The 13,507-nt window shown below is 47.2% G+C and overlaps 1 protein-coding gene and 1 long non-coding RNA gene across 2 annotated transcripts in view; one reads left to right on the top strand and one right to left on the bottom strand.

Annotated features, from left to right (window-relative positions):
• Positions 1-4,780: 4,780 nt before the first annotated feature.
• On the top strand, positions 4,781-9,502 carry LOC115073139. The gene is made up of 4 exons (XR_003851938.1): positions 4,781-4,857; positions 5,955-6,071; positions 6,509-6,926; positions 7,522-9,502. It is a non-coding gene; the product is annotated as an uncharacterized LOC115073139 (long non-coding RNA).
• Positions 9,503-11,628: 2,126 nt separating this feature from the next.
• The window catches only part of PSMB2 (proteasome subunit beta 2), a 32,384-nt gene continuing 30,505 nt past the window's right edge, over positions 11,629-13,507 (bottom strand). Inside the window, exons 5-6 of the mRNA XM_029571434.1 lie at positions 13,201-13,250; positions 11,629-11,846 (exon numbers count right to left, since the gene is read on the bottom strand). Coding sequence (XP_029427294.1) covers positions 11,745-11,846; positions 13,201-13,250 — 152 coding nt within the window. The 3' untranslated portion in view covers positions 11,629-11,744. The remainder of the gene's footprint in view (positions 11,847-13,200; positions 13,251-13,507) is intronic.

Genomic DNA, 13,507 nt, shown 5'->3' with positions numbered 1-13,507 from the left:
AGCCCTAGAACACCAATACCATTCTTCCCAGCAGGGACAAGGTGTGGCCTACTGGTTGGAACAATGCTCTAAGAACCAGAGAAGCCACCTGCCCACTGTCATTCCTGGTGACTGCGAGCAAACGCTTCATCTCACGCTGCTTCAGGTACCCACTTAGACTGTAAGCTCTCTGGGGCAGGTACCTATTGTACCTGAATTCTAAAAATGCTGGAAGCCATCTTCAGCTAAAAATCAACCTGCATTATTTATTTACGTCCAGACATTCTGCTTTTTTCCAATCAAATAGGATGACTTCTAGGTATACGGTGACGCATTTGTTCAAGGGCCATGCACAGTTTGCCGAGTCAGTCGCAGGCATAGTGTGTATTTCTAGCACTAGCAAATAAATTGTGGAAAGGCCTGGATGAACTGCTATGCCCTTGCTTTCTTCTGGAAGATGAATGAGGTAGGATGGGTCAAGGCAAAGGGGTAGGAGCAGAACAGCTGAAGTCTTGTACTGACCAATTTAATGGCTATCAGGGGAGGGAGGATCAAAGTTCTCTGGTGGGAGTGTAGAAGTAAGAAGAGAGGAGAGAGGAGAGATACTGGGGAGTCTGCTTCTTTACACAGTTAAAGACCAAGCAAAGGGTTTTGGATTTAATCTTGGATTCTGTCAGGACCCTACCAAGATTCTGGCTGCAATGTTTTACAGGAGTTGGAGGAGTTTCCTGCTGTGCTGAGAGATGCCACAGTCAGTCTGGCTGGTGATAAGTGCATGGCGTATGGTAACCAGGTCCCGTAGGTGGGAGGATCTGGCAGAAATGCATGGAGGAAGCTCTTACTATCTTTTGAGATGTGCGATTCCATCATGAGATTTTGGAGAGTCAAACTCCAAGGCTTCATACTGTTTCTTTGGGATGAAGTGGGGTTCCTGACAGCAAAGCTAGAGAAAACGGGGGATGACCTCAGCAGCGTAGCCAAAGGAGTTCTGATTTAGAGGGGTTTAGTTTAAGTTTGTGGTTACAGAACTGCTGGGCTACTGCAGTAAAACCGTTATTAAGATTAGAAATGGAAGAGGCTTGACACAGAGCTGAATGTCACCTGTGAAGAGGTGGCATTCAATGTTGAAGGCCGGGATAAGGTTGCAAATTAATTGAATGCACACTTTGAAAAGGAAAGGGGAGAGACCAGAGTCCTGAGGGGCTCCACAATTGAGATCTTTAGGGATGGTTTGTTGGCCAAAGAGTTTCTATTCTGTCAGAAAGAAATAATGAAACCTTTTGAGGGCAGTGCCTTCAGTGCCAAGGTTTCTTAAGCCCTGGATCAGCAGAAGGTGATTGACTGTGCTCCTCCTTGATCTGTATGAAGAAATAAACTGTCAGTGATGGCCACTAGGACTGATGAAGCCAGGGCGGGGAGGATGCAGGATATTGTTCTCTTTGAGGTGGTCAAGGAACTACTTTATCTATCTGCTAGTCTGGAAAGAAAGAGGAGGCTGGAGACTGGGCTGTAATGGTCAGTTATTTTTGGATCAATGCATTCATGTTACACCTCTTTTGGGGAAAATGGAACAAATTGGATGACAAAGAAAATACCTGTTAGCAGAGTAAGTGACCATAAATTCTAAATATGCAAACAAAATCTGAACTCTTGTCTACAAGCTGGGAGAGGAGGGGTTGAATTAAGGAGCAGAGGGCTTAGCGTTACCCTCTCTGATCCGGTTCTCCGCTTGAGAGGCTGGATTAGGAGCAAAGTGGTTCTCTCTCTTCCCCCTCCTGTAATCTGCACTGCCCCTAGTGCTACGAGCCATCCCTCTGCCAAATCGCCGTGCAGCAGGTGATCACCTGGTAATACCTAACGGAAAAGCTTGCTCTGCCTCCACTGGTACTTGTGCAAGGCATTACCCTATGATTTTGGTTTGCGCTGGGAACATCTACCCCCCCCCCTTCCCGCTCCCAAAATAAGCAGCCACCCAAAACCAAAACTATTCTAGTCACTACTGAAAAGTGATCAATGACACCAGCTTGTTGTGACATATAATATTGTCTGCATTGATTTTCTCACAGTATTTTATGAAATACAAATAAACAGCCATCGATCCCCACCAGAAAATCTTGTGCTGGGGAGATGTTCTTTTGTAGAAGAGACAAAATTAGTGTTTTCATCACTATGGCTTGGCCAGACTGTTCATTCAGACTCTCAGAGCTGCTCATTTCCAAATGATTTGGTGATACTGTTTCTTTCTTTAAAGCAATAGATGGCCTTTCCACATTGTTATGGGATAATAGTGAGTTGGTGCACCAGAGGGGTAAGAGGGCAGTTAGGCTCCTGGTAAGGGTCAGATTAGCCTGAAAGGTCAGTCAGGAGTAACCCCTGGAGAAATCCTTTAGTAGTTTGAGAACTTGCTTTAGAGGTTGCCCCAGTAATAGGAACTGAACAGGCAGGAGCCCATGGCATTTGAAATTCTGTTTTTATTTTTCCAGGGCACTAGTGAAATCTTCCTGTTAATAGGTAACCTACTCTGGCTTTTTCCCTTGGGTAGTTACAGCGATCTGCACATTATGCACAGGTGACTTGTTGAATCAAACCAATTAAATGCTGTTGTGGCACCTGTCAGTGAACATTAAACTCATCGGCACCTGTACAGACTCCCTTTTTCCGAGCCTGAAAAGATATGGAGTGTGCTCTGTTTAACAGTTTTGACAGACGCAAGGAATTTCAGTTCCATCCGTGCTGATACAATACATTTTATGATAAAATTGTTACTCCAGAAAGGACTAATAAACTTCCCTAGCGTCAGGCACACAATGGGGCACCCTCTGCCCCTAACTCCAGTACTGGAATCCCTGCAGGACCCCCTGCATTTCACTTCTACAGATTTTGGTGAATTGTGCTGGGATTCTGCACTGGGAGGCACCTAACTCAGGACCTGAGCAGGGCTTTAAACTCATGCAAGTCCATAAGCCAGCGGTGTTGACTCCTGCTGGCGCCCATTAAAAAACTGCAAAATACCTCAATCAAAAAACAAACAGAAATGAATCAATCATTCTCTTAGTGCAGTCACAGCAAGACTGCTGACAACTTTAAAGCAGAGAAAGGGTTTCCATGTATTTCTTTACAAAAAGAGGTGAAAGAATTTTCTCTCCTTGCGCTGGTGAGATTTCGTTACATCTGGGTGGCTGACCAGAGGCCCTGTTACTACTTCCTCTCTTGCTTACTGCCTCCTGTCACTTCTGGTCTGCTAGCGTTTCTGAATGTGGAGGGAATTTCATATAACATTCACTAAGCCCTCTGAAGATAAGATTAGTTGTGTAATTGGGTATTGCAGCTCCAAAGTGTGCAGTAAGTCAGTCTCTCTGAAATACTGACAAGGCTTTTCCGCAGATCTAGAGGATGACTGAGGCCTTCTACTCGTGTAACCCCTAGCCAGTCGGGGGTTTCAGGACAGCCATGCAAATCTATTTTATGGGATTGGTTTTAGGGTTCTGGAAGACCGTGTTGAAAATCCCTAGCTCGGACAATAGGGAACTTACATGAAAATGCCCGGTGGTGCTTGTAGGCCTGCTTCTTCCATGGACCGATGGGGGTCCCTGGGATTAAGGAAGTCATCGGCCCTTCACGTAGCTTCTGCTAGGTCACAGTACACATGAACTTACTATTCCCTCTAAAGAAACTTGTTTCTTTTCAATACCTTATGCTCAAACTCTAAAATGCCATTTTGATTTGGCTCAGATTAAAAAGTCACCCTTTACACTGCTTTTAAGTCTTAAGAGATCTTTGCTAATCCCCAACTAAAACCTAAAGCTTTTCACCACTGCTAAATTCATCGTCAGAGCTTAGGCTCAAAGGCCTCAGCCAGCTTGTAGGAACACTTCTGCTATGCAGTCAGAAAGGCTTTGAAAATCCCTTTTACAGCCAGGGTTCCTCACACGCTGAGGTGCTCTGCGCCAGGCAGCCATCCCTACCTTTATTAAAACACACATTATTCACATACGTCACACAAACATTGAACAAAATGATGTCAGTGATAATATGAAAGGAGCACTGAACCCCTCCCCAAGGTCACTAGAATTTCATTACTGCTGGACAGAAGGACATTTGTATTTACTTGCATTGCGTAGGCTCTCAATGATTTTGTGTCCCTAATAGGTATTAAAGCACATCCCCTCCCCATTATACAGGTTCTCAATCTTACACTTTGTCCAAAAGCGGTGAACAAGGAATGCTTGGTCTGCCGTCTATGCCAGGAACATTCACAAAGTCAATTCCACAACATCCTCTATCATTTTAAGACCCTGGTAGTCTCAATTATTACCTATAACTACAGCCATATTTAAAGGAACTCATACTCTATCCTGCTGGAAATTATTAATTTATGATATCTTACGAGAACGCCCGGCCCAGAGTCCCTGTTCTAGCAAGGTATATTCAACCCTGCTATACCATGCCTAATATTTCAATTAAACATTTCTCCTGCATACAGCTTTTTTTTTTTTTTTTTTTTTTTAAACAAAGCTTTCTGTCACCCACAAAGCCGGGCCCACGTTTCTGCACAGATGCTCTGTTGCATATGATACTTACCCACCTCCAGGCTTTCTTACTATTGCTTACAGCAATTACTCCCAGAAAGCAGCTAGAATAGACAAAGGTCTTTTACCGATCATTCAATTAGCCACCCATCCTGGAACCTTGTTTTCAGCAGGGATGAGACCCAGCTGTTTCTCACAGACGCCAGGAGTGTTAAGGTGCTTATTATCAATCAAATGCAGATATAACTCCTCCTCCTTCTCATAAGAACATAAGAAGTGCCAAGCTGGGTCAGACCAAGGTCCATCGAGCCCTGCATCCTGTCTCCACCAGTGGCAGTCCAGGTCGCAGGTACCCAGCAGATCCCAGATTCCTGTTACTCATTCCCAGGGATAGAAACAGCTTAAGTGATGGACGTCTCCTGCAGGTTCTTGTCCAAACCCCGCTGTGCTGGTCACCTTGATCACATCCTCTGGCAACAGATTCCACAGCCTGACTGTGCGCGGAGTGAAAAGCACTTTCTACCGTCTGTTCTGAATCTGCTGGCTGAGTTTCACGGAGGTCTCCTTGTTTTAGTATTATTTGAAAGGGTATATAACCATCCTTTATTTGCCCACTACACCCCACTCATGATTTTATAAACTTTTATCATATCCCCTCTCAGACGTCTCTTTCCAAGCTGAAGAGCCTCCTGTGTGGCCTCTTATCACAGAGGAGATGATCCATCCCTTTTTATCATTTGTCACCCTCCTCTGCACCTTTTCTAGTTCCGCTATTACTTTCTTGAGTTGGGGCAACCAGAACTGCATCGTGTACTCAAGGTGTGGTAGCACCATGGGTGATATATTTTCCATTTTATTCTGCATTCCTTTTTGGATCAGTTTCTTTTATTTATTTATTTATTTATTTATTTATTACTATTATTTATTTATTTATTTAACATTTTTATATATTTTTATATACTACTGCCACACACCAAGCAGAGTATTTCAACATATTGTCCACAAGGACTCCAAGGTCCAATACAGAACCCAGCATCCTGTACCTGTAGTTGAGATCATTTTTCCCTATGTGCATCACTTTGCAATTTTCCACATTACATTTAATCTGCCATGCATTTGCCCAGGCTCCCAGTCTCACAAGGTCCTTCTGCAGTTACTCCCAATCTGCTGCTGTTTAAAGAACTTTGAATCATTTTGTGTCATCTGCAAATCTGATCCTCACTCATTGTTCCCTTTTCCAGATAATGTATAAATATGTTAAACAGCACCGGTCCCGGTACCGATTCCTGTGGTTCTCTACTAACCAGTTACCAATCCAGTTCTTACCCCATGACTTTGTAATTTCTTGAGGAATCTCTCATGGGGACTTTGCCAAATGCCTTCTGTAAATCCAAATACCCTATATAAACTGACTCACCTTTATCCACATTTTACACCTTTGAGAAGCAATCTAAAAGATCGGGAAGACAAAGGCCTTCATCACTGTGGCGACTTCTCTGGTCTTCACGCACCTCAGCACCTCCCTAAGTCCCTGGCCAGGAGGCTCAACTTCTAGGGAACAAGGTAACAACTTCTAGGGAACAAGGTAAGCTCTTTTTAATTCTTTAACCCTTACCATCCCGATCCAGACTTGCTCTATTGATTACAAACACAAGACCATAATGCATCGAGATGAGCGTGTTAAAAAAACCAAACCAACACATCCATTAGGAGCTAACGGATGTGTAAACTGAGCTAATTCTGAAGGAAAACCTCATTAGAACCAGACTTACAGGAGAAGTTTTCCTTGTGTCCTAGCATTAAACAATCCCGTATTGATAGTGTGGCTTGCACAGCTGGGCCGAGTTAAGTTGCAAGCTTTATCTTAGTCGGTAACTACCTGGCACCACATTAGCATGTCACGTCACAATCTTCAGATGTCTGCTTTGGGTACCCAGCATGCACAGAGGGGACCATTTCATTTCTTACATGTATAACTAAAAATGCATTTGTATGCACAGATGAGCGAGGATCCAGCTGTTGAGTTCAGAAGATTGACTGACTGGGCATGAGGGCACGGCTCAGCTAACGCTGGTTTCCGAAGGACACCTCACACCACATTCCAGGACCTTTACAGGAAATGAAGAACAAGTGCCAGAATCCACAGGAGAAAAGACATGAAACAGGACAGTGGCCTCCATCAGCTGGGCCAGGATCACAGGAAGCGCTGAACGCGGATGGGCCTTCCCTGCTACCGATGCACCATCTGTCGGCCCCCAGCGGAGTGGCAGAGACTCCCCCCCCCCCGTGCCACTGTATCGAGGGGTGACAGAACAGATTCAGCCAGCGCTATGGCACTGGGATCATTAAAAGCTTTGGCTACAGGAAGTGAACAGAGAGAGGGTTTGAAGGTGTTTGCCACCTGAGTGGGAAGGGAAGGTCTGTATTTCATTTCTGTGCTCTCGTGCCGAGTGTACCTGATGGCGCGGGACCAGTTTGGTTTAGAGGCTTCAGACGCTTATTAAGAAACGTCCTGGGTCCCTAGTGGGGGACAAGAAAAGTGTCGCCCCCAGAGCAGTTACCATCCCTTGGGTGTTCACACATTTTCTTTTTTCCTTTTGGCTCAGGCCTTTCCCTTGGGAGCTCATTCAGGAACTGGCAGAGGGCTCACCCTCTAAGTCTGCACCTGAGGCAATGCCCAATGTCAGAAGCAGGATGTGAAGCCCTGGTAGAGGGCGCCCGAGTTAGCTCTGCCCTTCCTGCAGACGCGGGCTCCCAGAGCAGAGCCCTGCAGGAATGCAGTCGTCTGCTCCGCCTGGAGAGCGGCACTGCCTTAACTCTTTCCCCACCCCGAGGCTCTGCAGCTGAAGCATATGGTCAGCATTACGCGGCGAAGCTGAGAAAACAGAGCCATGTGCATGTTAATGATTTAGAAATATTTTAAGCAGCTCACAAAGGATTCCTGTTTTACTTTATAGAAGCCACTTTGTTTTTTTAAGACATTATTCACATTTTCTTTTTTATGTTTTGGCAGTGCCTGCTGGAGGAAGACGAATGCTGGTGCCCTCTCTCCACCTCACGGAGGCGCTTGCACTTCTCACAACCAACGGTGCCCTGACCCCCACTGTGCCCCATTTCAAGGCCTTGGACGCATCTTCCAGGCCTGCTCGGTGATAAACGTTACTGTGCAATGAGAGCTTCAGGTATCTCCATGCAACTTGCCCCTCCTGGTTGCAATCTCCTTTTGCACACTGAAGCCTGTGGCCATCTTGCTTTTGTGATGACATCATTGACAACAGCATTACTGGACAATGACCATTCCCTGGCCTGGCGACATCTGCTGCAGGACAAAGGATAAACGCCACAGCTTCGTCTTCTATTGTGGGCTTAGTAAAACTGCATTCACTAGCGAACCAGAAAACCATCACAAAGCCAAGGCCCGGGATCCCAATCAGCAAAAGAATCCTGGTCACAATTCCTAGTAATAAAAGCAAGTTCAGGGATCAGGTCGCGGCAGGTATCCGCACTGCTGCCACCTTCACCGGGGCTTTGCACGTAACTTTCAGCCGACATCGCACAGCAGGGAGCTGAAATCCTCCCCTGACTGCTGACGGGGCACTACTTCCCTCTGAAAGTGGTCATACAGCTTAAGCCCCACCTTCGAGGTGGCTGCAGGTAGGACTGCAAAGTCGTGGAGCAGGCTGGACTGCAGACTGGACGAAAGGTGCAGGAGAAATCCCCAGCAGCAGCGATGGGATCCATTCTAGGGCCTCGGCACTCTGAGCACGACCGAGTCCAATTCCTGCTCCTTTAATGCACCCCTGGCTTTAACAGGCCCTGTGTAATGAGGAGCAAACTGAAATAATAAAGACCATAGGTCCTACTGTTAAATGCCTTGTTACCGAGACATGGAAGCCAGAGGGGACCAGGCCGCAGCTTCCGTCGCTCGCAGGAATGACGGAAGGAAATACTGAAAGATGCACAACAATTAGAGGAGGTTTAGGTAAAACAGCTTCCCTCCCCCCCAAAAAAAACTTGCCTGAAGGCAACAGCAGTTGCTTAAGAGGCAAATTACCGTATAATGATGCTTAATAAAGATGATTTCTAGGGCTCCAACATGCTCAGGACTGAAATTACAGACTTTCAGGGGAAGCTGTCAGGATACGAGCGCTAGCAGCAGCTCAGGCAGCTCTTACGTTTGGGATAAGCAGTTTACATATGGAAATGTGTAAGTCTTCTTACACTGACAGGCGCCACAATAAGGAGTAGGATTTGCACTGCTCACATCCCTCTTCTTCTCAGCACTTAAAAATCTCCAAACCGAGGTTACCCAAATCCCTGACCCTAAATTCTGCAAAGTTCACCCTTTGCGTGTCTTTTGTTACCTGTGGTGACCCCCCCCTCCCCCCTGTAATGAGGACATAAGCTGGGAACACAGGCCGATAGGCCTCCCGGTGACAGACGCATGGCAGCGGATCAGAGCAGCTGAATCCAAAGAGGTCTTACCACAGGCTCTTTTCTTCACCCTGTTTCTCTGAATAATGTGCTTGCAGGAGATGGAAAGATCCAAATATTCTTCAGTCATTAGATCAGGAACTCTGCAGGCAGAACTCGACACTGCAGACCAAATACAAGCTTGAGTGTAAGCAGTGGTGGAATTACCCCTCCAACTGTCCCTGGCCATTGGGACAGGAGCGTGGGGGTGGGGAGTGTTCCCCCTCCACGCCGCATGGGCGGGCAGGAGCCCACGAGCACCACGTCCAGTGGTGGGGCAGCTGCCTCCTCTGCAGTTATAAGTTATATTCCCGGAGGAGGAGGTGGGTAGTGTCCTTCAATGGGAAGGGCCTGCATGCTCCATCAGTCAAAGGAAATAGAAATATACTTTTAAGATAACCCTGAATACTCAGGCTCCTATAATCCTGGAGGATGCAGAAGTTCCTGACGAGAGCTCTGCGGGAGATCCAGAGCTCTCTCCCTGCCCTGGGGCTGAACATATGTTCCACTCTAACCTGACTGCAATCGGAGGTCCTGAAGAAATAATTGTTTGATGTTTATTAATCACCTGCATGCAGATGGGATCCCATAAATCACAAAATCACGGCAATAAAGCCAGACCCAGGAAAACGAAGCATCAGCGGTACAGGCTCCAACCCCTCACAGGAATGAGCTCGTCTAGAGAAGTCAGGATTTTAATCAAAGGGCAGTCACATAAAATTGCTTCCAATCTAAAGTAAGAAGGGATGATCAGATGGCTGGGCTGGCCAGCACCACTCCTCCTCCTCCTCCTCACTCCACTGGCATTGCAGGAGCAGTTTAGCAGGACTCGTCCCCTGCCCCAGAAATAACCTCCCTGTTCTGCAGGACCAAAGAACCTGCCAACAGTCCCAGCTCACATTTCTGCACTGAACAGAACACACAAGCCCGTTCCTGGCTCAGGTTTCTGCAGAAGTAGCACTCACAGCCCCAGCTGAAGGGCATTTCCATTCTCCAGAGCAGTGAAAATATTCCCATCCCCCTGATGGGCAGTCAGGTGGCAAATCCTCAGGGCTGGTATTAGCCAACAGCGACCCAATCCTCGTCGTGCCCGAGATGCCACAGGGCAAATATTCCCCTGAAACTCAAGGTTAGGCACATTCTGCTGATGCTCAGGCACTGCGGAGGGGGATCATGGGGCAACTGGCAGGGAGGGGAACGGACTCTGTTCTTTCTTAAAATCTGCAGTAGGAGCCTAAATTCATTGCCCTGGCTTAACTCCGCCCCCCACAGCCACCTCCGTTTTGGCTTTCGAAATTTAGGGGCCTTGTGAAAAGTAGGAACCTAAATTTGGGAGCTTGCGTCCTGGGAAATATTCCAAGAGGACAATTTAGACAGCTAGCTCCCAAAGTTAGGTACCTAGCTCCTCGGAAAATGGATCCCAGAGGTTTAGTCATTACAGCACCAAACCAAGGTTTGTTTTAAGAGGTTTCATTCTGCTTTGCCAATGGTCCCAGCAGGTGCTGGGGCATTAACTCTCCCCCTCCCCCATACTCAGCCACAAGGCCACGAAAGGACCACTCTCAATCTTAGCCGAGTTATAATATTGATCCTTCTCCCCTCTATTATCTGATGCCCTAACGTTTGTTCTTTGGGTGGACGCTGGGATCACGTTATGGATAACGGAAGAGGAAACGAGCAGGCTCTGGGTAAGACGGAGAACGGGCAGCTCTTGTCTTCTGCATCAGGAATGAGAAATATTTGTAATGCAGGGGAGGAAACCAATAATACACAGCACATGCGGGCCCGCAGATACAATCTGAGTGTGCGCAGACAGCCACACACGCACCTCCGTTTCTTCACGAGCCGACCACAAATGGTAGAATTTCAACAAAACCCACCAGCGTCAAACCTAATATTTCCTACTGCAATAATCTGCTCTGCTGAACACCTTGAGTTATTGTGATCACCAGGTACCTGCTTTCTTTGATTTCTGTTTTCATTTTAAAGGACAAGGGATGAAAATATGGTCCCAACAGAACAAGGGATTTTTTCTTCCAGTACCCTTGCATGTTTACGAGGCCTACACACACATAAACACACACAAACCTTTAAGACAAGCACGACAGATCTGGGATTTTATGGAGCTCTCCCCCCTCATGCAGAAGAGAAATCCTGCGCCTGCTGCTATGGGAAACCGTGTGGCCTAATGGTTGGGAACCAGGAGATCCTAGTTCAAATCTTGCTTCTGCCACCAACACTTGCAGTGACCTCAGCTAAGCTGCTTCTTAATTATGTGAGCTCTCTGCACCCGGATGTAGTTTACTGTAAGGCTTCTTACCTGCAAAAGCTAAGATAAGGAAAATGTCTGTCCAGTTCACCCCGAAGCAGAACTGAGCTCCCATTTGACTAGACCCCATTACCACGTTACAAATTCAGTTACACAGGAAAAGAAGTGCTCCAATTTTTTTTTTTTATTACTTACATGCAGAGAAATCTGATCTCTCGCTCTGCTCCCCACTGTGAATTTTCATATCAGGTTTAGTAAGAAATGATTTTAGAAATGGAGGCAGCCCTGACACTCAGGAAGCATCCGACCACCAAGACCTGTAATGCTACTTGGGAACATGAGGGGAGAGGAACGGGGAAAATGACTCACTGCAAGCTGTTCATTTCATCTATTTATTTAAAATTTCCCAGGTTCTATACAAGAGCCTGACTTCAAAAAAGCAGACAAGAAAGTAAACCGGAAGCAAAAGAAGAATCCTAGAGGAAAGCATGGGGCTAGATCTTCCGCAGGGTGATCTTTTCTTGGTCATGAATGCCGTCTTTATCGATGATCCGGACACTGAAAGACGGCAAGTTCAGGATGAAGCGTTTCTGAAGCTGAAAGAGAGAGAGAAAGATCACAAGAGAAGTGAGTGACTGGACTGCAGCGCCTCCGTATCTCCCGGACACCAATCAGCATCGCCCGCAGGGTTTGCTCAGGACAGGCGTCTCTCGCTTGGAGCTGCATCCAAATGCTTGTGCTCATCAATAACTGGACACCAACTGACATTTACAAGTTTCAGTAACAGTAATACCCTGCAGCCAGGACATTTACTGCCAGGGCTCCCAGCTGATCCCTCCGTGCACACAGGACACCAGTGCTATCCCTCCCATTGTACCAACAGCTCGTTTTATGACCAGAGGGACAGGACGCAAGTCTGCAAACCAGAACTACGTTTTAGGCATTAAGAGTACTGGCACAATCTGCCGTTTCATTTCTCTTTCTAAGCTAGGATCCCCGTCATTAAATCCTTCCTGACGGGAATCTGGGGCTGGAGTCTTCACGGATTTTAGTTTAAACCTCCACTGACTTCCCAAGGAAGGATCAAATTTGTACTACGAGCAATAGCTCACCCAGCATACCAAACGATGTAATACGATTATTAAACTTGTTAAGTGAATAAACCTGTTGGTCACGAAGTTATTTTAATGCCTCATCTTATGAAATTTGTCTCACACCAATCTGAAATCTAATAAAAGGGATAATTCTGTTAGCGTACTCAAACTGACGGCACGCCAAGGATTCGCTAGTTAACAGACCCCTGCTGTACCAGCTGCGTGGCCCGGTCGCTGAAGACAATCCTTCAGGAAGGCGACGGCGTGCAAGCAAGCCGAACGCGCTGCTAGCGGCACCACCGTGCTTTACAGACCCCACTGCCGCAGCTGGGACCGTCACAGCACCATCCTCGGCCCTGCTGCTTACGTGCACACGAAGCCGCGGGCCCAGTTTAGTGTTCAGTCACAATATAATGTGACAACCACGCTGGAGGAACTGTCTGGGAGGGGGCGCAAGCTCCATTATAATATGCAGAGATTGCCCGGACGTTTGACCTGTCTTTAATCCACGCTGCACGGTGCCTGTGCACTGCTCGCACGTTCCACATACAAATGTCACGATTATCAATGCTGGGTGTAAAAGTGGTGCTCACTATGAGCTCTCGTCAGCATTCAGGGAGGGCGAGCTCTCATTTCAAAGAGCACAGCAAAAGGTTGAACTGATTTCTGTCATTCCCACCGTCTACTGACGTCACCAAAGCAAAGCTGTCCAGGTGCTTGGTAGGAGACCTCTCCCAGCCACCCGGGTGCAGATCCCTCAGGTGGCACGTGAGGCAGACCTGTAGCCATCCGGGCTCAGCCCGTCCTTACCCAGAAGGGGATCCCACTCTCTGCTCTCCCAGCTGAGGGTACTCACCTCCTCCAAGCACTTCTTAAGAAGCTCCACCGCCTCCCTGCGTGTGATACCTGAAGGGGAGAAAAGCAAACCCAGACTGCTTTCATTAAACTGAAAAACGTGCGCCTATGCCATCGAAACGTTTTGGGGGTTTTTTTTTTTATTAGCTGGGCATACGAACACCAGGGGGAGAACGGAAAGCAGGCCCCGGTGGAGCTTTTGCAGCAGGGAGCAAACACGTTCCATATGTATGGGAGCAGCGCTGGGCGCTACGGGCAGCCGGCGAGAATCGATTTGTTCCACCGAGCGGAAGCATGACAAATTCTGC

This window comes from Rhinatrema bivittatum, chromosome 11, assembly GCF_901001135.1.
Source record: "Rhinatrema bivittatum chromosome 11, aRhiBiv1.1, whole genome shotgun sequence".
Lineage (NCBI taxonomy): Eukaryota > Metazoa > Chordata > Amphibia > Gymnophiona > Rhinatrematidae > Rhinatrema > Rhinatrema bivittatum.
The sequence above is the reverse complement of the archived record's forward strand: the minus strand, read 5'-3'. Positions and strand labels throughout refer to the sequence as shown.